The sequence below is a fragment of the Larus michahellis genome, chromosome 1, assembly GCF_964199755.1.
Source record: "Larus michahellis chromosome 1, bLarMic1.1, whole genome shotgun sequence".
Lineage (NCBI taxonomy): Eukaryota > Metazoa > Chordata > Aves > Charadriiformes > Laridae > Larus > Larus michahellis.
This window is the reverse complement of record NC_133896.1, coordinates 6,644,455-6,666,961: the sequence shown is the minus strand read 5'-3', so window position 1 is coordinate 6,666,961 and position 22,507 is coordinate 6,644,455. Positions and strand designations below refer to the sequence as shown.

The 22,507-nt window shown below is 41.7% G+C and overlaps 1 protein-coding gene across 15 annotated transcripts in view; it reads right to left on the bottom strand.

The window, feature by feature from the left end:
* CELF2 (CUGBP Elav-like family member 2) overlaps positions 1–22,507 on the bottom strand; it is a 559,698-nt gene that overhangs the window by 365,593 nt on the left and 171,598 nt on the right. For 6 of the 15 annotated variants that reach the window (XM_074573250.1, XM_074573247.1, XM_074573245.1 and 3 more), the window contains exon 1: positions 9,406–9,729. The exons of 7 other annotated variants lie outside the window; for them this stretch is intronic. In XM_074573250.1, coding sequence (XP_074429351.1) covers positions 9,406–9,458 — 53 coding nt within the window. In that variant the 5' untranslated portion in view covers positions 9,459–9,729. Of the gene's footprint in view, positions 1–9,405; positions 9,813–22,507 lie in introns of those variants that run through there. 2 more of the 15 variants (XM_074573249.1, XM_074573268.1) reach the window with 2 other exon arrangements.

Sequence of the window (22,507 nt, the reverse complement as noted above, 5' to 3'; positions counted from 1 at the left end):
AGAAAGATGTCAAGTCTTCTGCAAAACACAGGGGGCCCAACTCTCAGTTACTCTAAGTCAGTAGATCTTGCTCAATGGAGCTTTGTCAGCTTGTGTCAGCCGGAAATCTAACCCGAAAAGTCACATAAAAGACCCTGCCAATTAATTCCTGTTGGACTCATGAAAGTTTACATCAGTGTTTAAATACTTTTCTCCTTATCACCCCATTGGAGACCTTTAATACCTATCTCCTCCTTCCAAGCCTGTAATTCTTCCCAGGCTACATAAATCCTTTATTTTGGCACGTCCAGCTGAAATATGACCCCAGTCAACAACAACATTTTGCAACTCTTGGCAAGGTCAGTTTTTCCAAGAAGGGGGAAGTCCAAGGGCTTCAGGGATACCCACCGGCCTCAGCAGTGCCAGCTACTGGCGGGACTGAAATTCTTCCCTAAGACTACACTAGGGCAGAAGGGACTTCCAGCTGGTGACAACTCAGCAAAGATGCCCAGCAGCTCTACAGACAGGGCACATAAAAATTAAGGTTCAAGTACACAGCACGCATTACAGACCCAGTACTTCTTGGAGGAAGTTACGTGGAAAGCCATGCAAACCTTCCAGGGACAAGAAACCACCTCTGATTAACATGCAGTAACCCCTGGCTTGCTTAAAGCAATGATTAATTACAGCCTAAGAGGCTGAGAAGTGAAATTCATCCTAAAAACGCTTGAAGGTGAATTTAGTTACTCTTTTCAGAACTAGGTAGTCTCAGTTTGAAATCTGACAGTGCCTCCTGCTTCAGGATGAGTGTAAAGGGAAAAGCAGCGCTGGAGTTACACATGTGGATTAACTCACTTGTAAATTTATAACCTATTCTTCATTGAGAAAGATTATTAAGTCCACATATTTCTCAGAAGTGGAATGTCCACGGCTTCAAAGACTCACTTGAAGTCCTTTCTATAATACATCACTGTTTTCTTTGGGACCTGGAAACCAAGAACACTATTTAAAATTAAGACACTCAAAATTAAATAAGAAGTTATCCTCTCCCCCTTTTTACTTTAAAGCTTTCCGTAGTATCTTATGAGTTCTTGGATGGAATATGCTTAATCAAACCACTCAAAAGTCATACGAAGATTTCCAACCCCAACTAAATTCTGGCTCCGCTGATCTACTAATTTAATACATAAACGGAGTCTGCAGTTCAGGTATGTTAAGCTGAGAACCAGTCTCCTGCTACTGAAGATTCTTGCAAAGTTCCCTGAACAAGTAAATTAATTTTTTATCAGATACAAGTTATCTATATAAAGAATTTCTTGAAGATAACTGGCTACAGACAATTTAACTTGACATCTGAAAAAGAAAAGAAAGAAATCCAGCACAACTGACACCACAGATTTCTCCAATAACCTGAAATCCACACATTTAACAAAAGAGAGAGACTGTACAATTATTGTTATAATCACTGGAGCCTCCCAATATTTCTATCTTTAGAAAATCTTCAGTTTTAAACTTCGTTGGGAAAAAAAACCCAAACGAACAAACAAGCAAACAACAACAAAAAGGCAGTATCTGCAGATCAACAGGAGTCCAGTAAGTAAAGTGGTACATTAGTATCAGCTTGGGACCAATTCAAGAACAAGTATCCTGTAATGAATTGTCAGAACAAACTCTGTACGCAAGGGAGTTTTTATTCCCAGATGAGGAATAAAAAAAACCTGAGGAATCACTTCCACTTGTGATGAAATATGGGGAAACACAATCAAGGAAAAAAGCATCTGAGAAAGTTATATAGAAACACAATCCATATGGGTTTCGTTGGTTATTATTAAGGGAAATTAGAGTATAATCAATATGAGCGTATGAAGCTGTTCATATAAAAGATGGCTGGATGGTAACATTTAGGTAATGCTTAGAATATTTTTAGTGCCACAGAGCATTTTTCAGGAGTGCTAGAGCTCCTGAAGTCTGAACAGGTTCTTTGGAGACAGCAATACCCACCAGACAACACCCAGCGGGAACAGGTAGAACGTTTTCCTTACGGATAAGAAATTCAGCTCCCGCTCAGGTCAATCAAGGGAAAAATCTTCTGGATCTTGATGTAAAGGCCCAGCGAGAGAGACGGCAAATCTCCCTGGTTTCACCTTCCTCTGCTCCGTACTTGATGCGGCACTTTGAGACTAGCAAGAGATCTTTAATGAATTTCTCTTGAACAGGCAACGCTGTAATAATGACTGCTGGAAAAATAACTATTAGAAGAGTTGCATAGCTCTAATGACACCTCACCATGGGGACAGCAGGGTATGCCACCAATGGCTGGGAAAATGCCACGTGGCACAGGTGTCGCTGAACGAAGGTGATGAAACACAGGCCAGTAAGGTTGCATGTCAACTGGGGAGGGGATTAGAAAAATGCAGGAGAGCAAGAAATGAGTCTATGAAAAGAATTATTCTCATGTGCAGCGATGAGACATGAAAAGAGCAGTTATGCAGAAGAGGAACTGCATACCAAAGGGGACACTAAGCTTGGAGGAGGGTTTAATAAAGCAGAACAGTAACCAAGCTTACAAATTTTTATAAAGGGTTACTGAACAGAAGCATCACACACAAATACACCAAAAAAAAACTCAACCAAACCCTCCCAAAAAAAACCCCAAAGGGGAAGAATAAGAAATCCAAACTCCTAAGCTAAGCAATTTGCCATTAGGCAAAGCTCAGCCAGACCATTCAGTTGTGGGTTCCAGGCTTTAACCAGTTTCAGCCCGGCAACTTCCCGGAAAAAAAGCTGGTGCACGTGAGGAATTTGAGCAACTTATCTGCAGAGCTGCCTTGCAAAGGCAGAGATACTGGAAGAAAGGAAATAAGAAAATACTGGAATTTAGGAAATAAGCAAGGAATTACTTGTTTTCAGAAGAGTTAAATTCTAGTTTCATTTAACCAAATTATTTTTATGAGGGCAGGTGGTGAAAAGCCCAGCCCAAGGCTGAGCCCTCACTGCTGCGGGCTCTATATGGACACAGCCATACATCTCTACAGCCATGAAAAGTTTATAGCCAAAGTAGATAAGACAGGTATTAACAACTCCATTTTACTGGTGGGAACTGAGGCACACAGAGATTAAGTAACTCATCCAAACTGACACAGAAAGCCTGGGAAAAGCTTGAAATTATAACCTGATCTCTCAAGGCACAATGTAATGCTGCCACTGCCCAGTTACCTTTCCTTTCTACAGGCAATTTCCTCCTTATTTCAGTTCCACTGAGCGATGAACTAGACAAAGCTTAAAATCTGCAGTGGGTTAGTTGTGAAAGAGCTGCAGAGATCTGCAGAAGAACATCGGGACTTCCACTGATTTAAGAGATGAAGATGATGAAGTGGTAGACTTAAGTCAGTATGATTAAGTAATGCGTGTAGGAAAGGATGATCCTGTTTTTACCTGCATCATGCAACATGTGCATCCCTGTAACTGGGTGTCACTAATCACCATTCAGGAATGAAATTTTGGGGTATAATAGATGCAGAAACAAGCCAACCTCCCCCTCCCTTCAAAAGAGAGGAACCTGAACTCAATGTCTCAAGGCTTTAGCAGGGAAACCACTCCAAACAGCTACCATGTGTCCCAACACATGGGCACAACACAAATTTACATATAAGAAGAGCCCTTCCAGCAGCACCGCTTTGTTAGTGTATGTGCAACTACTGAATTTCTTTGCTGCAAGACATTGGGGGCTCAAGTTAAAACTGCAAAACCAATCAGATAAATTCACGGAGGAAACATTCATCGAGAAAAAAACCCATCACTACTGGCATCGGAAGTCCCTGAACTGCAAACCACTGGTGGCCAGGAGAGAATTACTACAGGCTTATCATCTTAGACTCTTGCTTGGCATCTGTGTTGCTCGTGCAGTAATTTGATATTACATTTTAGGGTTTAGGGCAATTTAAACAATTAGGCAAAGGAACACAGCAGTGATAGTAAGTAAACCTCTTTGTGACGGAGCATTCATTTGAATTGGATGGTTAAATTCCCCATAAAGCACCTGGAAGATTTAACAACTCATGTCCAAATGAACAAGATGTAATAAGCTTGTATACAGGCTTGATATGAAAAGTGGATTGTTTTTAGTAAAACAGTGGAGAATAACCTCTTATTGAAAAGAGTGATATTGAATTTTAATCAGGGGAAAATAAAGATGCAAGAATAAATCTCCACGGGCTTAGAGAAGGACTAGATGACTTTCTCAGACACCAACAATGGATGCAGGACTGTGTTACACCCTAATCTGCTATTTTCTGTTATCTTTACTTTTTCAATCACCCCATATATCCTGCCTTTTTAAGAGAAAGAAAGAAAAAAAAAAAAAAAAAAGAAAACTGCCAGTATTGTCCTCTACAAAGTACAGAGGAAGCAGACACAAAAGATGAAAAAATGATTAAAAACTCATACTTCAACATATCTGGCCCTAATTTTTCATCCCAGTATTACTTACTTGAGTCACTGTAGAGTTACATGTTCAAACTGAAAGCAGAAGAATCCAGACCGTGTTTTGCTGCTCATATCTTACATATCAGAGCTTAGTACCGACCATCATCCCCCTGGTGATACTCAGCTGTGTCATCACTTGTGACCCTCACTACCATCCCTTTTAGTGCCATCTCTGACATGATCTGTATTTTCAGAGGGGTTAACTGGAAAATAACTTCTCAAATGTGTTTTTAATTATTACAAGATACACACACCCTCTTTTTCATGGATTTTTTCTTTTTTTTTTGTAAAGTGAGCATATTGTGGCAATTATGGGGGAATTTGTATTCTCTGCTGACAGCTGAAATTCCATTATCTGTATTTCATGATGGCGATGGAGTCCAGCATTATGTCCCTGGGCCAAACTTTCAGGGCTCGTTTTGTTTTTGAGGAGTGGCTGGAGACTTTTCAGAGGCTGGAGATTTTTCAGGTCCTCAAACACATGTGAAATAATGCTTTTGTACCCCTTTTTCTGAACAGTAGTTCTCTGTTGGGGGTCCATGTACTAAACTGGGCTGTTCGGATACTGAGTACAACACAGGACGCCTTATCTAAACCTTTGCGAAGATGGAAAGGCAAAAGCCAAATCAAGAACAACTGACATCACTACAGTTGCCTCAGTTTATTGTTCTGTGCCAACAACTGAATTAGAGCCATTGTGTGTATTTTCCTCCCCCTTTCCCCAATTTGAACACCTTGAAGCTATTTAACCCATCTCAATTCACAGGCAATCATAGAAGCGGGGTGTGGGGACAGGAATATTAACCGAAAACAACTCATAATACAAACACCAACAAGGCCAAAATTGCTCTTCCTGGACTGACTTGCCAAGCATGAAAAACACTTTTTTTCCTGAAAAGCCAAACCATTCACAAGCTGTTTGGATGGGGTGCGTGGTGGGAAAAGGCATTCTGGAGAGAACATTTGAATTGGTACATCCGCCTGACACACGACGTGTTCCAAACAAGATGTTCCCAGCTCCACCAGCCAAGTTGCAGGGGCCAATGCAATAGAACTTGTGGAATTGGGGTCGTCTTGCTGTACTCCTCTGCATCCAGATTCGCCGCTTCACAGGTTGTAAGTTGACCGCTCATCTGAGTGAGAGCTCCTACTCTTTGCTTGGATTTCGCCTTGAGGTTGCAAAGTCAAGTTAAAAACAATTTTTATTTTTTTTTCCCCTAGCAATAAGCCATAGAAAGGTCACATACTTCTTCAGCCAGGAATGCAAAGGGGTACAAGGTTTTCCCTGTATAGGTAACTCATATGATTTATAGTGCTGTATTTAGCCTCGCTGGAGCCAAATTAAGGGAGAAAAGCAACAGAAGAGATGTGGCCTTCAGGGATATTTCCCCCCCCCTCCTTTTTGTGCCTTTCCTTGCCAGGCTACTGCTCTGCTTTTGCTGTTGTAGGGGCCCAGAGCCCAGGCTCCACCTTCAGAAACAGCGACCAAAGTTGTCCCCGTCATGTACAAGGAACGAAACCACGTCCCAGAAGCACAGGGAAAGTTTTGAACAGGTATTAGAGACATCTCTGGAGTCACAGCAGCTGATCTCAGTCTCTCTTATGCACTAGAGGGGCTGGATCCCAATTACCATATAATTTTGGAGACGGGTAAATGGGATTTTTGTGTCTGCAGAGGGCTGGGCAAGCACCATTTGCTGGTAAAGCTCTGAAGGATTTTAAAAAGGCCTGAAGTTTTGCCAATCTCTCCTGGCTCCAAGGAGTACAACAGACACGGCACTTATTCTAGTCACACTATGAAAAGTGAGAAGGCATCTATAAGGGAGGATCAGGCAGCAGCGTGTTAATGTCAAAGCACAGATCTTACACTGGGAGCTTATCTGAAAAGAGACAACAGGAGATCTGACAGATTACTTTCCAATAACTTTAATATTCAGATCACTATCAAGAAATCCAGTGAAGGAAGATATTTTCTGAGGTGGGTTTTATTCTGGACGTTAATCTGCGCTCAGGGCCCCTGAGATCCTCCCCCCTTGCTGTAACGTGAAGCCAGTGGGAGCTGAGACTTGCCAGAGAGTATTGCAACTCTCCCTGTCCTACCCCAGACAGACACAGCAAAGAGAGGGAGGCCTGATGTAATAGTATATATGCACACCATATTGCCATTTATTTATTTTAATATCTCTGCTGGCTCTCCCAGCCCTGCTGGGTAAAGTCCGGCAAAATCCCCTGCCATCCTCTCCCACTCGTTATGTTCCACCACCAGCCACAGCCTTGTCTGTTGTTATATTGTACCTTCTCCTTTATTATTTCCTTTATTCAGAGGTCAGAAGATGGGCTTGCAGGAGATTTGGGGACCAGGGCAGAGGAGCCAGTACCAAGGCAGCCCACAGCTGGTCCAAGCCCCTGGGAATTATTAAACCCCAATGCAATTATTCCCCCTTGTGTCTGTGGGATCTGTGTCCTTCAGTCTTTTCCCAGCTAAGCAGGTCTCAAACTGTGAGCTAGTCACAGCATAAATTACAGGGGGTGCACAAGGAAAACAAAAATTGAGAATTTGCCACTGTAGGACACTACTTTTGAGCTGATCGTAGCATTTGCTACAGCATTTCATTTGTGTCTTGAAGAATTGCTTTGTGCCGCCTAAGAGAAACACATAGAAACACCCCTCTCTCTCTCATAAATAGCAGCTACAGGCTGCCGTGGTATACTGGGGGTGGGGGAGACACTAAAAACCGGTAAGCTCAGAAGCATCAAACAGGCTGGAAATTGGCCTGCAGAAGAGGAAATAAAATTTATAAGAAAAGGTAGAAGTGGCATTACAATTCAATAAATCACAAGCCATATGAGCTACATGTTGGCTTCTAGCTCTTCGGTTGTTTTTTCTTTTTTTTTTTCCACTATTAGTGATCATTGCACTTACATTGCATACTGCCTTTTCCTACCTTTTAACCCTCTGCATCCTGCTGTTGATCTGCACAATATCACATCTGTACAGAGTTGCTGCTGTAATTGTACACAGTAGCTACACAAAGAAATACCCAGTAAAATGGACTTTATCACATCTTTGACCTACTCTGTGTCCATACAGCTGTAATCTCCAGATTCACACACAAAGTTGGGAAACTTCAGTCATGCTGTAGGGAAAAATGTGCCAGGGAGATATTTCTTCTCTAGTCATGTAAACACGCCATTTTCCCAAGAAAACAGGATTCTTCGAGAGGGCAACAGTGTCTCCTCCTCAGATCTGCTCGACTTTCAAGTCCTGTGTGTCATCCCTCAACTCAGCAAAAAAAATAGACATCACCTGACTTGGCTAACAGAGGAATAAGAAGTAGTCTCATAGCGCTTGACAAACTTCTAAAATAATTCCTAGAATATCTTTTTCTGGAGCACACACACTGTAAGACAACGCATGTGGAGCTCTGCAAAAGCACTTTACTGGCATTCGTTGGCGATGACTCACAGAAGTCACCCCAGCTCTGGTCCGATGCAGCGTGACCACCCACCCTGGATTGCCAATCACAGCCCTGCACTCCCCCATCCCGCACACCACCACGCTGGAGCTAACATCCACGCTGGAGTTCTGGAAGTCAAATGGAAACTCCTCATTCTGTGCTGACAGTCCTAAGTGACTTTAAAAGAAATAAATAAAATAATGAAATAAACTTGCAGTAAGACCGCTATGCCAAGTCTCATACCACAGACGAGGATAAAGGATCTTAGTCCACATTCCTACACACAGGCTCAGAAGATGGTCAGAGAAACTTAAACTTTTGAAAAAGAAAGTTCAACGCTCTGCGAATATGAGGAAAAAAACCCTAGTCATGTAAGTAGACGTTATAGTTTGACTTTTGAAGGGTTGTTTTTGCTCTTTCAGCTCAGGACACATTAAGTTCTTTAAAACATTGTAGCAAGAAGCTAAAGTAGACTTTAAAATATTATTATATTAATAACAATAACATCACAACCTACACACCCCCTCAAAATCCCTGTAATTTACTCCCTTAAAAAAAAAAAAAAAAACAAACACAAAAAAAAACCCCTGTATAGGCTGCAGCTTCATGTTTTGCTTAACAGCTGAGGGAAATAAACTTTATATATAACTAATTGTATAATTTTGCCATCTACATTCCCAGATGGTTCCAATGTTTTAGTGAAGTTTCTGCAAACCATCTGCAAACTTTCTGCATGTCCGGATTCTCAATAGGCAGAACCAGGCGCTTAGAGCAGCATTAAACATGGACATTTAACACTGTGGAGTTTTAATATCTGCAGCAGGCATTAACAGTGATTATTTTTTTTTTTGCCCCCTTTATCCTTCTTTTTAGCAGTTTGAGTTACCATTTTTCACTATTCAAAGAAAAAAACAGCAGTGCTGAAGGGAAAAATCAGTAGCAACTTTTAAGTATCAAACACATGCCTTAGAGGGACAGCAAACTGTGGAAGTTTCACCAACAAAACGAAACAAATACATTTGTCCCCCTTCCTTCCCCCAAGATTATTTTCCACTTCTTGATCAACTTTCACGGTTTTTTTTTGTTTTTTTTTTTCTCCTCTGAAGTTTCCCACCCATTCCCCCTGCAAAGCACGGCGAGGAAAACAGAGAGTTAATCCTGCAGTTTCAACTGGTGTGAGCCTTTACTATTAACTTGAATTCACAGCACAATCTCTCCTTAAAAAAAAAAAAAAATAAATGAAAAAAAGAAAGAAAAAGATTCCTCACTGCACTGTAACACCAAGAAGTATATTTTAAAAATCTCCCTCGGGTCTCTCTAAACATCTGCTTAAAGGTTTGCTGTATCTTAAAAGGGCTGTAATTACCAGAAACTCCTCTCGTACGTAAGCCCAGGGCTCACATTTCGATTATAACTCAAGCTCCAGTTAATTTAGGGCTAAAGCAGAAACGCCTGTACCAAACAGAAGAAAACACAGGCCTACCTTAAAACTTTCCAGCTTTTCAGAGGATCCAAGTCAGAAATTATAGACACCATTGCGGTAATAATAACAATAATATATATTAAAAAAAAAAAGAAACAACAAAAAACACGGCAGGGAAGCCTAGCCACAGAAGCAGCAAGTACTCTACTCGGTGTGGGAATGACAACAAACCCAGCACAGCTCTTCCTCCTTCTCAAGCTGATAAGCACTTGTCCCAGCTTCTCTCCACCCCCAAAATCAATCTTGTGCTATATTGCTTCACAGCCCCAGTTTCATTTCTTCACCACTACCTTTTAAAGCCCTTGTAATCTGCTCCAACTGATCAAATTTGACCTTTTTGTAGCCCACTTTATTCCAAGCACAGCCCTCAGTTAAATCTCTCTTTATTAACACCGTCCTTCTTGGCTTTCTTTTGGAACAAACACAGCTCAAGCTTGAAGCCTCCAGCCTTTGCCAGCAATCATTTACAGATTACTGCAAGCTGCAGTCTTCTCCTTTTGGGTATTTTCTTCTGCCTCTGAGGTTTGCTTTTATATTATTTTCTGAAGGTTGTTGGGGGTCTCCCTTTCCCTATTCTGCGCGGGTTGGAGTTTGACACCTTTAAAGGAGGGACTTTCTAATGCAGCTCCTCTCCCACCCTTCCCTCCTCCCCTCGCCCTCATATAGACCGATAACGCACATTAAAAACAGTTCACAACCTTTTGAACACAGAACCATCTCCCCCCCCGCCCCCCTTTATTTTTTTAAATCTATTAAACTTGGCAGACTTGTGAGCTGAAGCTGTGAGTGAAAGCAGTCTGATTTATAGCAAGACTGCTATTATGGTAGAATAATAATAATATGGTAGAATAATGAACAGCCTAATAATGCAAAGGCAGATGTAACCCTTTGGATGTCTGAAAGGGGAAAAGGTGTCTATTGAATTCCATTAAATCCATTTCTTCTTTTTGCTGCTACTTAAAAAATAAATAGTAAAGCGTGCTCCAGATCACTATGGTGATGTGAAAAGTTGTGTAACTGCTGTTAGTGTGTGTTTATTTAGGAAAATCTGGATGATTGGCTTCTTTTGTGTTGCCGTAACACTTTTTGACATTGATTTCCCTGCATTTAAATATTACTCTTTTGCATTGTTTTTCTTCCCCCCTCTAAACATTTTCCATTCATCCTGTGAATGACTTTACCTTCTCCTTCAGCTCCACGGATTCATTGGGAACTCTAGAAATTCCCAAATTAAAATTCTGGGGAGGGGGAGCAAAACTACCACAAGCGACAGATACTTCCACTTTGCTATTTATACCACAGGCATATGCTCCGAGTTTCACTCTGCCACCAGTTCTCCAAAAAAAAAAAAAAAAAAGAAAAAAAAAAGAAAAAAAAAGTTAAGTTCAGCTCTTATATGTAAAAAGAAGCAGTAATATGATGGTCAGATAGAGATATGGTAGTGTGACGCCACACGCTCATGGAAACATAATAAAAGGCACAATAAGGCTTAATAAACTTCTGAGTTTGGTTTAAGTTTTCCACCACCTCATCCTTTGGTGAGATAAAACTCGAGCTACGTCTAAACTGGTTTCAGAGCTCCGTTTTGCGCTGTAGGCTGGTTTTGGGCAGCCTGAGCCTCCCCTTGCCGGTGGCCCTATGGTACAAAGGCAGCACAGTCTTGCCCTTGCCAGGAGGTGACGGTGAGGCTTCCCACTGCCCCCCAAAAAGATTTTGTGACCATTTTGTCTGCCAGACAGGAGACAGCAGTCAGATAGAAACAACCAGTTTTAAACTACCTAGGTACAAAAATGCCTCCTTTGTTCAAAGGCCAGCACATCATTGACCCCTCATTTAGGAGAAACATCGAGTCCTCTGCTGCCTCTTTTTCCACCCCTCAACCCTGCGAAGCTCCTGGCTCAGTATGTGGGGCCACATCAGTTGATCAGTTTAGCGAGTCAGGCCCCAGGTTCAGACCTCTGGATTTTACATCCTCCCCTGGGATAGGGCTCCAAAAGCTTTGCTTTATCTCCGAGGGGTGTAACAAGGATAAACACATCAGAGCCTGCAGGTGCAGATCTGGGGGAGGAGGGTGGAGGACAGCTGGGGGTTACAGATGCTCCACCTTCCTCTTAACACCAGTGTGACACAGCGTGCTTCTCACCCAATACACACATATCTCTGAGCACTTCTTCGTAGATAAGGGTTGTATCCACCTCCGGAGACTTTGGGTCCATATACTTATTTACCTACAGGAGATGGGTTAGGTGCTTGCCACAAAAAATGAAATTCAGTTGCCACTTGTTATATGTTTCTTTGTGGAACTGAGAAAACCTTAATTTTTAGTGTGGTAAGCAATTCAAAAGAGATTGGCCGGTGTCTTTTCCTTTCTTCCTAAAAGGTTTGTAAACCACCATTACAAAGGTTAAGCCCTCGCTTGAGCCTGGGAAGAACATAAGTGGTGACATTACTCTGCCTTTTCTCTTTCCTGTCTAACTTACTGTCACATTTGCTTGTTTTAGAGCTAAATTCATGTGTTTTCCCATGTAAACTTCTCACTGAATGTTTCATATCAATGATCGGGCCCGAAGTAAGAAAGGCTTCAAGCTTAGACCGCAAACAAAAAAATTCAAAATACCCTGTTCTATCATGTCCAGATGGTGATTGGTGACAAGTGGCATCCCTCAGGGGTCCAAATTGGGACCAATACTGTTCAATATCTTCATCAAGGACATAGACAGTGGGATCGAGACACCAAGCTGAGCGGTGTGGTTGACACACCTGAGAGACAGGATGTCATCCAGAGGGACTGGACAAGCTTGAGAAATGGGTCCGTGTAAACCTCATGAAGTTCAACAAGGCCAAGTGCAGGGTCCTGCACCTGGGTCAGGGGAGCTGCCAGAATCAGTACAGGCTGGGGGATGAAGGGAGCAGCCCTGCCGAGAAGGAATTGCAGGTACTGGTAGATGAAAAGCTGAACGTGAGCCAGCAATGTGCACTCACAGCGCAGAACAACAACCACATCCTGGGCTGCATCCCCAGCAGTGTGGCCAGCAGATCGAGGGAGGTGATTCTGCCCCTCTACTCCGCTCTGGTGAGACCCCACCTGCAGTGCTGTGTCCAGCTCTGGAGTCCCCAACATAAGGAGGACACGGACCTGTTGGAGTGGGTCCAGAGGAGGCCATGAAGATGATCAGAGGGATGGAGCACCTCTGCTGTGAGGACAGGCTGAGAGAGTTGGGGTTGTTCAGCCTGGAGAAGACTCTGGAGAGACCTTATTGCAGCCTTTCAATACTTAAAGGGGGTTTATGAGAAAGATGGGGACAAACATTCTAGTAGGGCCTGCTGCGATAGGACAAGGGGTAATAGTTTTAAACTAAAAGAGGGAAGATTTAGACTAGATAGAAGGAAGAATTTATTTTTTTTACGATGAGGGTGGTGAAACACCAGAACAGGTTGCCCTGAGACGTGGTAGATGCTCCATCCCTGGAAACATTACAGGTCAGGTTGGACGGGGCTCTGAGCAACTTGATCTAGTTGAAGATGTTTCTGCTCATTACAGGGGGTTTGGAATAGGTGACCTTTAAAGGGTCCCTTCCAACCCAAACTATTCTATGATTTTATGCCTCCTTGGAAGCCCAGTTTGAGTCGTCATTGCATTCTATCCTTCTGCTGTTGTACATCAAGACAAGAAAGAGACAACGATGCCCTGCCTTTATACCCCACTTATGGATGTAACCGGTTTCAGTTTCTGTGTGGGTCAGGAGTGAATGAGAGCTACAAGGTGAGAGACCTTTACATTAAGGTTGGATGCTCCTATATCACTTAACTTGAAGGACTAGAAACACGAGGTGGAGGACCACAGTTTCCCTTAGATGGAAAAACCAAGGCCAAGAGAAACAACACAGCCCATCCCCAATTTTAGGTCAGCACCAAACCAGCCCAGAGCTCCACTGCATCAAGATGCTGAGCATTTCTAACTCTGTTCATCCAGAAATTCCACAAACTCACAAAATAGCTCAATTTCAAGAATTTTATCTCTAACAAATACATTTTATACTTTCCATGGACACGTTTTTCACTGCCTTCCCACAGAAAACGCTCCATTATTTCCTCCAACATATCCACATGAAAACGATACTGTAGGAGTGAAGATTGTTATTCCTTTCCCATTTGCAATTATTTACGGTCATTTTTATTGTTTTCATCTTAAATTTTTCTTGTCTGGAAAGAAAGCCACGTCTCCATTTTGCTGGACATGGCTGGCATTTTGCCAGCTTTCCCTACAACACTGAAGAAAGCAACTATAAGCTTTCTAAAAATAAAACTAGAAGATTAAGTTTAGCACAGAGAAACTTGCGACAGGCAATGGATTTTCCAAAACAGCCTCACGTATTTCATACAGCATGTAGCTATAGTACGAGAAAACAAATAAAACAGAAACAGAAACCCACTGTAAAATTATTTTAACTCTTGTGCTTGGGTAGCGGCACTCCAGCCCATCCTTTAGCTAAATGTTTTTTCTGTTGCAGTTAAGGACTTTGTCTTCAAAACTTTTATTTTTATGCTTCAAGTCAAGAAATTTCCTATGATCTTCAGCTTGTTTGCCAAGAAACAGCCAGCACATCTGTGAAATATTACTTAAGCAAATTTATTACAGTTAGCCAGGAGGCAACAGCCCTGAAAGTTTCCTCTACCTGCTGAAATGCAGCCCATTGTATAACTTGAGTCTCTCATGCCATAACATGTCCCACCAGCAAGAGCTTAGCAGTTCTCAGTTAATATGATAAAGAAGTACAAGCTTTCCAAGATTTTGAGTCATGTTAAAGTAAATACATATATATATACTTTTGAAAACAGTATCCATATATACACGCACATAGACAAAAGGATGTCTAAGCAATGTCATCATCCTTAGTTTAGACAGCTGTGGAGTCAAAAAAGTTCCAGATCAGCTAGCTACAAACATTTGAAGGTCAAGTACAGGACAAAGCATTTAAAAAAGCATAAGAAATGATGGCTACTGAGTATTAGAAAGATGGGTGTATGTCATGAGATTTTTTTTCCCAGCTGTTTCCTTACCAGAAACCTATTGGACCAAGGACTTCATAGTGTTGGGCAGGAAAATAAACCAAGTATAGTAAGCAGGTTGGTTTGGTTATTTAATCTTCTTTCAAGGGTGTTATCTCATTCAAAATATTTTAGGAGCCAAGGGAGATTTGTGAAAGCACAACTGTTTAGTCAGGATGCCCAACAGCCTGGTTATCAGGCAATAGTAGGGAAATAAATAACCTTCTAACATCTTCCCAACACATATTTTCCTTCGCTCTTTCATACAAAGCAATATTAAGCTATTTGAAAGAAATCCTGGTCTTTTTTACCAGGAAAGCCTCACTCTCCCTAGGGAGCCTGTTGTTAAACAAAAGCTTATCTATTAAAGAGTGGCCTCTAACTTCAGGGCTGCTGTTGTGGGCTGATAAAGGCTCTTCTCCAGACTGTCTCATGCTGTCCCTCCCCGCCATCCTTTCCACCCCCCTGCCTCTCCTCCCAGTGCCTAGTGCCTCGCCTTTTAAGCAACGGAGTGACTAATTGAAAATGCATTCCAGTGCTTTACAAGCAGCTTTTCCTTTCCTGCTGACCAGCCAAATGTTTTAAAGTTGGCAAGATGCTGTTTTAACTTGGGAACTTGGGCACTTGTTCATGGCCTGGATGTGTGAAAAAAAAAAAAACAAACCCTGGCTGAATTCAATAATTCTGTTAAAAAAAAATTAATTAAAAATCTCACTTCTAGAACTGGGATGAGTAAATCCAAGTAGTACAAATCTTTAAAGCAAATCCATTCTCTCGTCATGAAATACATGATCCAAGAAACATGAAATTGTAAGTCCTAAGTTTAAGAAATGCATAAAGTCGTGCACCAGTGCTTGGACACAACCAGAGAAAAGCAGTTACAAGCAGGCAGAAATCCAAATGACAATTACCCGTTGGGAAAGAGTACTGTAACCAAAACACCCCGGAGACAGTCAGTAATCACTGATTCATGGCCGGTCAATGGCCAACCAGTCTGGGATTCAGCGCATCTTATCACACACAGCAACTTAGAAATTGGCTTCATCCAGCAGCTGCAGAGATTTAAGGGTTTTGTTTCTTTGCTAAACAGCAGGCCTGATTGTACAAAGCCTGCACTTTAACAGTTAATCATTAATCTTAAATTACATAAATGCGTCTCATACTTATCGACTTCTCACTTTTACGAAGTCTGTAGAGACAAACTTTCGAGAGATGGTATTATTTTTTTTTTATGGATTGTGATTTTAATGGATTTTCAAGTACTTTCAGGTTTTACTCATGACAACTGCTACAATAAAAAGCCTTATGAACAAAGATGTGTTTCGTGCCTATTCACCTAGCAGAAAATGACTATTATGGCATACTTTATTATGGGAGAAATGCTTTCCAGCCTCTCTGAAGAGACAGTCTTCCCCAAACTCCCATCATCCTAATTGTTTTTAAGGTGTTTGTGGTTTACTTTAACCAGCATATGAGCCAAACATTTACGTCCTGTGCTAAATTTCTCTTTATTGGTTAACAGGAGGGTTTCTTCATTCTGCAGCACTGGCAGAGTGAGAGCACTTCTGTAGTCCAAGGCAGGGCTTGCCCTTCCTAACCCAAACGAAAGAAAGAAAGAGAAGAAAAGCTCCTTGTATTTGCCAGACGTGTTCAAAAAGAGCTACTTGCACACCCAAATCTGCTTCTTTCATTCCATTCCTGAGAGTCATGGGTCAAATTTGGTAGAGAGGAAAATAGCAGCCGTTAACTGTTCCAGCGCCGCAGCAGACTGAAAAGCCAAAGCTGACACTGTCCTTTCATTTCCATTCTTTTCGTGTCAGGTCATACAGTGAACACCAAGAGGTCCTTATGAATCCTTATGAAAAGGTTATTGTTCAGGCTGCCTCCGTAACATAGTCCAGAAAATAAAAACTTTGGTAATGACCTTAATAAGTGCTTTGTTGTGAAGGCCATGTTTTCACATGGACCACAGCTGCATTTGTACAGTCTGAATGCCATCTCATGCAGCGTTGAAGTGTAAATCTAAAAGTAATTAAATTATGCTGAATGCATACTGTAAAATGTTTAGGAAACAATTTCTAAAGAGATAAAAGGAAAATTAGTGGCTCCATATCCATATATGTCTTCAGCAGGCTCTTCAAAAGTTTACCTCGGGTTTTCTATCCAACACAGAAGTCCAGAGAATAGGATGATTATTGGTAAGGGACTAGATGGAGGTATTCGGTGAATTCCTCTTAGTCTTTCTTCCTGACATTGTGAAAACTATTTTTTTGTCTGTGCCCTACTTTCCCATCTGGGAGGGACAGATACCACCCTAGCAATTTGCAGAGCACAACACCAGGAACTTAGTAGAAGACACAAAAATTGGCAGCTTTATGAAATTCCCTCCTTTCCAAGATTGTTTTAAGTCTAAATCAACTAAAATGCTGGTTTGTCATTCAGTGTAAAAGAACATGATCTGTTGAGACAGATGGCTTCTACCACTTCAAAAATTTAAGAGTTGCTGTAGCAAAGCAACAACCCCCTGAAGCTTTAAAAAATGGTCACCTACACCATACCCTTTAAAATGAAAATAATTTAAAGGCTCCAAAGTCCTAGAGGGAAATAAGGGGGAAATAGCAAAAGGGAATAGTTACGAAATTAAAAAATGGTGAAATAAATCTTCCATTTCTGAGATTCATCTTTATCAAGCTACATTCCGGCACATGATTTTGAAAGTACCAACCACAAACACCTACGCTGTACATGGAGCTTATGTCCTTTAAACAGAGAGAGACACGAGGTCCCCTGTGACAGTGTGCTTTGCTATTGACCTAAAGATGATGACATGCAAGTAAGGAAAGAGAAAATGGTTTAGATGCCAGAGCAATCACATACATATTTCATCTAAAGGCATGGAGAAGCATCCTTTTAGCCTGTGTATGAACTGTACCAGCACAGGCTTACTTTATGTCTGACGCTGCTCAGGATTCAAGATTTGCTGGACCCACTGGAGATAACACTGTTTCATCTTCCCTTCCTATTACGAAGTCAGGGAAAGCTGACAAAATGGGAAGACTACTTTTTTTTTGCCGTGACAGCTGGCAGGAGATTTTTATAGGCACAAAAAACAATTAAGTGTCCTGATTCTGGGCATGTAACTCCCCTGGAGCCTTTGTTTAGAAGTGCTTATCTGCTTGCATAGGCACAAGCATCTACAAATCCATGTACAGGTGTGTGCGTACATCTAAACAAAGCACCGTGGAACACACTGAAATAATCTGTTGCGCTCCTGAGGAAAAAAAAAATGCTATCCCTCTGAAACCAGTGCAGGAGAGAGTTTCATAACAGTATTATTTCATCAATAGAAGGCTGGAATTAAATTAAGTTCTAAAATACAACTTATCCATATAAAAAGTGCACTAAAAAGGACTTTTTCCTAATTCAGGGGAAATCAGAGAAAATTATTTTCTTAATTATTGAATGCAATTATTTGCCTTTATTATGTAAAGAATCTTATTTTATAAGTGAAAAAGCTGTACCGTGTTTTTTCTATTTGTGAGGACTATTAATTTCAAAAAAAGCATCATGTAAATGTTTGTTCATTCCCATGTCGGCAATTCCAGTACTTCCTACATCTCTTCATGAAAGTTTTATACCTTTCAAAGCATTAATAGTTACTGTAGCCCAGATTACATTATTTATATACACAGGTCATATTCACACAAGCAGTTTGTTTATAAGAGATCCTTTCCTTCCATTCAGAAATATTCAAAATCTCATGTCACACGCTTTCTTTCTTGCTGACCTCATTTACAAAAGCCCAAGCACTGTAGTGATTTTTCTCCCAGACAAGGCCTAGGCTGTGATTCCAATAAAGACAAGCGCAGGTCCCCATGTTGAAAATAAAACATTTTTATTACTTTCTAAACCTCGGGCATAAACATTCATTGCTTCATCTGACAAAATCCCACCAATAAAAACTGCAAAAAAGAGTTAGATTAATAGAACCAACTTTCTAGAACATTACACTGCCCTCTAGACATTGGATGTCTTGAAAATTGCGTACTGTATGGTTGGGCCCATAGGGTAGCAAGGGAAATGTCCTTGTTTTCTCATTTGGTTGGTCAATTGTTACAGCCTCAGTAAATCCATGCTTCTCACGGGCTGAGTCTCCCAAGCCTGGATTGAGTTGGTTGCTAATAAACCATGGGGTGTCTTTGGGAAACTTACTTCTTTTCACAGGTTCCTGGTGTGTCTGGCAAGAAGAGTTGAGTAGATCATCCCTTATGGCCACCTTAGATTTCACTGCTCCCCCTGCCTGACAGAATTTTGAGAGGGCTGAATTACGTTTCTTCCTCATCAGCCAGGAAGGAGTTCAGTCTCTGTCTGAGGAAATCAGGAGGGGAAGATGGTGCTGCTTCTCATAATAGTTTCTTCAAATAATTTATATTTCTCTCTTTTAGTTTGTAGCTTGTCTGCAAAAAAGGAGTTCCAGCTGCTGCTATGTCTTATCCAGTAGCTTGAGAAAACTCTTTCCTCTTGCAGAAATAAGTGTCTAGTTCTAGTCACCTACCAGACTGCTTTTAGACACTCCTAAGCCTTCCTTTTCCCTTTTTCTTTTAGATACTGGCTCCTTGGAAAGTAAACAGAAAGTGAACTAATCATGAGCTGGCCTAAATTACCTCAGGAAAGTTCGTTTCTTTACCTCCAATGGCTCCACAAATGAAAAAAAAAAAAAAAAAGGAGGTTAAAATCCTCTGGAACAGATTGAACTCTATATTGCTAACTTAAGGCATTTCCTTCTGTACTTGAATCATTTGCTTCTCACAGAATCACAGAATAGCTCCCCTGTTGATGACCTCCAGAGGGACTCGCCTCTGGAGGTCATCCAGTCCAAACTCCCTTCTCAAGCAGGGTCACCTACAGCCAGTTGCTCAGGACCATGTCCAAATGGCTTTTAAATATCCTCAAGGATGGAGACTCCACGACCTCCCTGGCTAACCTGTGCCAGTGCTTGGTCACCCTCGCAGTAAAAAAGTGTTTCTTGATGTTCAGAGGGAACCTCCAGTGTTTCAGTTTGTGCCCATTGCCCCTGGTCCTGTCACTGGGCACCACTGAAAAGAGCCTGGTTCTGTCCTTTTTGCACCCTCCTTTCAGGTATTTATATACATGGACAAGATCTCCCTGAGCCTTCTCCAGGCTGAACAATCCTGGTTTTCTCAGCCTTTCCTCACAGGACAGATGCTCCAGAACCTTAATCCTCTTTGTGGCCCTTTGTTGGACTCTCTCTGGTATGTCCATGTCCCTCATGTACTGAGCAGCCCAGAGCTGGTCACAGTACTCCAAGTGTGGCGTCACCAGTGCTGAGTAGAGGGGACCTGCTGGCAATACTCTGTCTAATGTGGCCCAGGATACCATTCGCCTTCTTTGCAGCAAGGACACTTTGCTGGCTCATGTTCAATTTGGTGTACACCAGGACCTCAGGGTCCTGAGGATCATTAATGAAGATGTTACACAGGACTGGACCCCTGGGGTACACCACTAGTTACTGGCCTCCAACTAGACTTTGCACTGCTGATTGATCAGTATCCCCTGGGCCTGGATGTTCAGCCAGTTTTCAGTTCACCTCACTGTCCGCTCCTCCAGCCCACACATCAAGACCTTGTCTATGAGCATCTTATGGGAGACAGTGTCAAAGGTCTTACTGAAGGCCAGGTAGACAATATCCACTGCTCTCCTCTCATCTACATAGCCATAGAAGTTTATCAAGTTGGTCAAACATGATTTTCCCTTGATGAATGCAAGCTGACTACTTCTGATGATTTTCTTGTCCTTGACGTGCCTGGAAATGGTTTCCAGGATTACTTGTTCCACCATGTTCTCAGGGATTGAGGTAAGACTGACTGGCCTGTAGTTCCCTGGGTCCTCCTCCTTGCCCTTCTTGAAGAAAGGAGTGACATTTGCTTTATTCCAGTCTTCAGGCACTTCTCCTAGTCACCATCATCAAGTTTGTCCAGAAGCTCATTTTTCATCCATGCTGGCCTTCTGAGATTTTTGCCTGACTTCGTATTTGTTGGGATGGAAATCTCTTGAGTTTGGAGGAGATGGTCCTTGAATATGAACCAGCTTTCTTGGACCACCTTTCCTTCCAGGGCCTTATCCCATCTTTGAAGATGCCAAAGTCTGTTCTCCTGAATTCCAGAGTTTTGAGCTTGCCTTTCACCCTCCTCCCTGCCCTCAACATCCTGAATTGCACTTAAAGATTGATTCCAGACAACCTTATTTTCAAATTATGGGTGCTGCATCTAAAATTCATGTTCATTTTATGATGTCAATAGTGAGGTCAGGTTTCATGTTGACATTATTGTTGACAAAACTGGGCCCAATACTTCTCCCAAAATACAATCGTCCAGCTGAGGCCTGTTTTGAGATGTTAATTGGCCTTTGTTCAATCCAAGTTAACCTATGCTCTGCTGGTAGTCAATAGCCATAATCTTCCCTAGGCTGCCAAGGGATGCAAAGTAAAGAGCCTAGGAGTACTAATACTTTTCCATTGTAGTGTCATAAAGGAATGTAATGGGTATTTTTGAAGGAATTCCTGGTTTTCATTAGTTACATTCCTGTTAGTGAAATATTTTTCAGCCAAACGTTTTGTATCTTTTCTGGTATTTTCCCTTTGTTGACAGATTGAGGAGCCCGTGGGTATGTGGGGCAGCCCACCTGCCCTTTTTGAACCCACGTAACTTTAACATGGCCGTGATAAGGCAAATAAAATTTCCCTTTCATTGTGGATTAACCCAGTCTGCACATTTAAAATGATCCACTCCCAAGAGATATTTCTAGCTATGTAAATTTTCTGTAAATTTGAAACAAATTTCATTATCCTTAGATAATGTGAGCAGATCATCCTGCTATGTTTCAAGTACAAACCTGAAATATTTTTCACCGAGGATCTTAAAAAACCTATTGCCCACCTCTGTCTTTCCTGCAGTGCTATTAGGAACTTTATCTCCCGCTAGCAATGACTTCTACCAAGAGTTCATATCCAGAAGGTGGTTTGAAACTGTTATAAAAGAAAGTGTTTTAAAAGAGCATGCAGCCCAATGTAGAGGAGCAATGCCACTTTTTATCCCCACCCGTACCTGCTGAAAGTTTGCCAGCTCTTGCTGAAGCAAATTCCTGCTTCCCAGCTCCCATCTGGCCACTCTCCCCTGCTGTCAGAGGTGACAACCATTTTAGCAAAAACACCTGAACTGGTACGCCTGTCATAGGTCAAACTCATGTCTAAGCAAAATAAGTATCATGGAAAGCTGTCTTGACGTGGGCAACAGGACAGCTTTTGGATACCTGGAATGGAAAAACAACACTTAAACATTAATGTACTACACATTCTTTAATTTCTGCTCCAACTGCTGTAACACCTGGCACAAGACTGGAGAAACAGTAGCTGCAACTTCATCAGCCATTGAATTTGGCGGAAAGGAGAGCTTTACCAAGATCAATGAAGTGTTGAGGATCATGATTTATTCTGGAGCTCTGCTCGGGGGAGGAGAGATGGGAAGGTGCTCTCCCCTCTGCAAGCACTGCTCGTGGATTTATTGAGAGCTATCGTCTAAAGCTGAGAGACAAAATTCAGTGTGTACGGATACTCTTTGAAAGACCGCCAAAGGCTTTAGAAATAAGAACATAAATTGGAGGTGAACAAAACTGCAATTGAAACTATCATCTCCAGCAAATATAATTAAGAAAATAACCTGGTGAATGAAAAATACATTGGATTTTTAGAAATTATGTCATTTTCAATAACACAAGAAAAGGGTTCCTAAAGGCAGGAATTCCCGAATTAAAGAGTGATATAAGAACCACTTTCAAGTAAATAGTCTGTCCCGGAGCCAAAAACTGTTACTGCCTTACCAACAACAATACCAGTATGTGGCAATAAATGTTCACGGTCCCCTGAGCTATAGCACTGCTGTTTGCTCCTGGCACACCTTCAGCTTCTCCCACCCACTTGGTCTTACTCCTGACAGCCACCCCCCACTATGCCTTTGGTTTCTCTATTACAACCTTA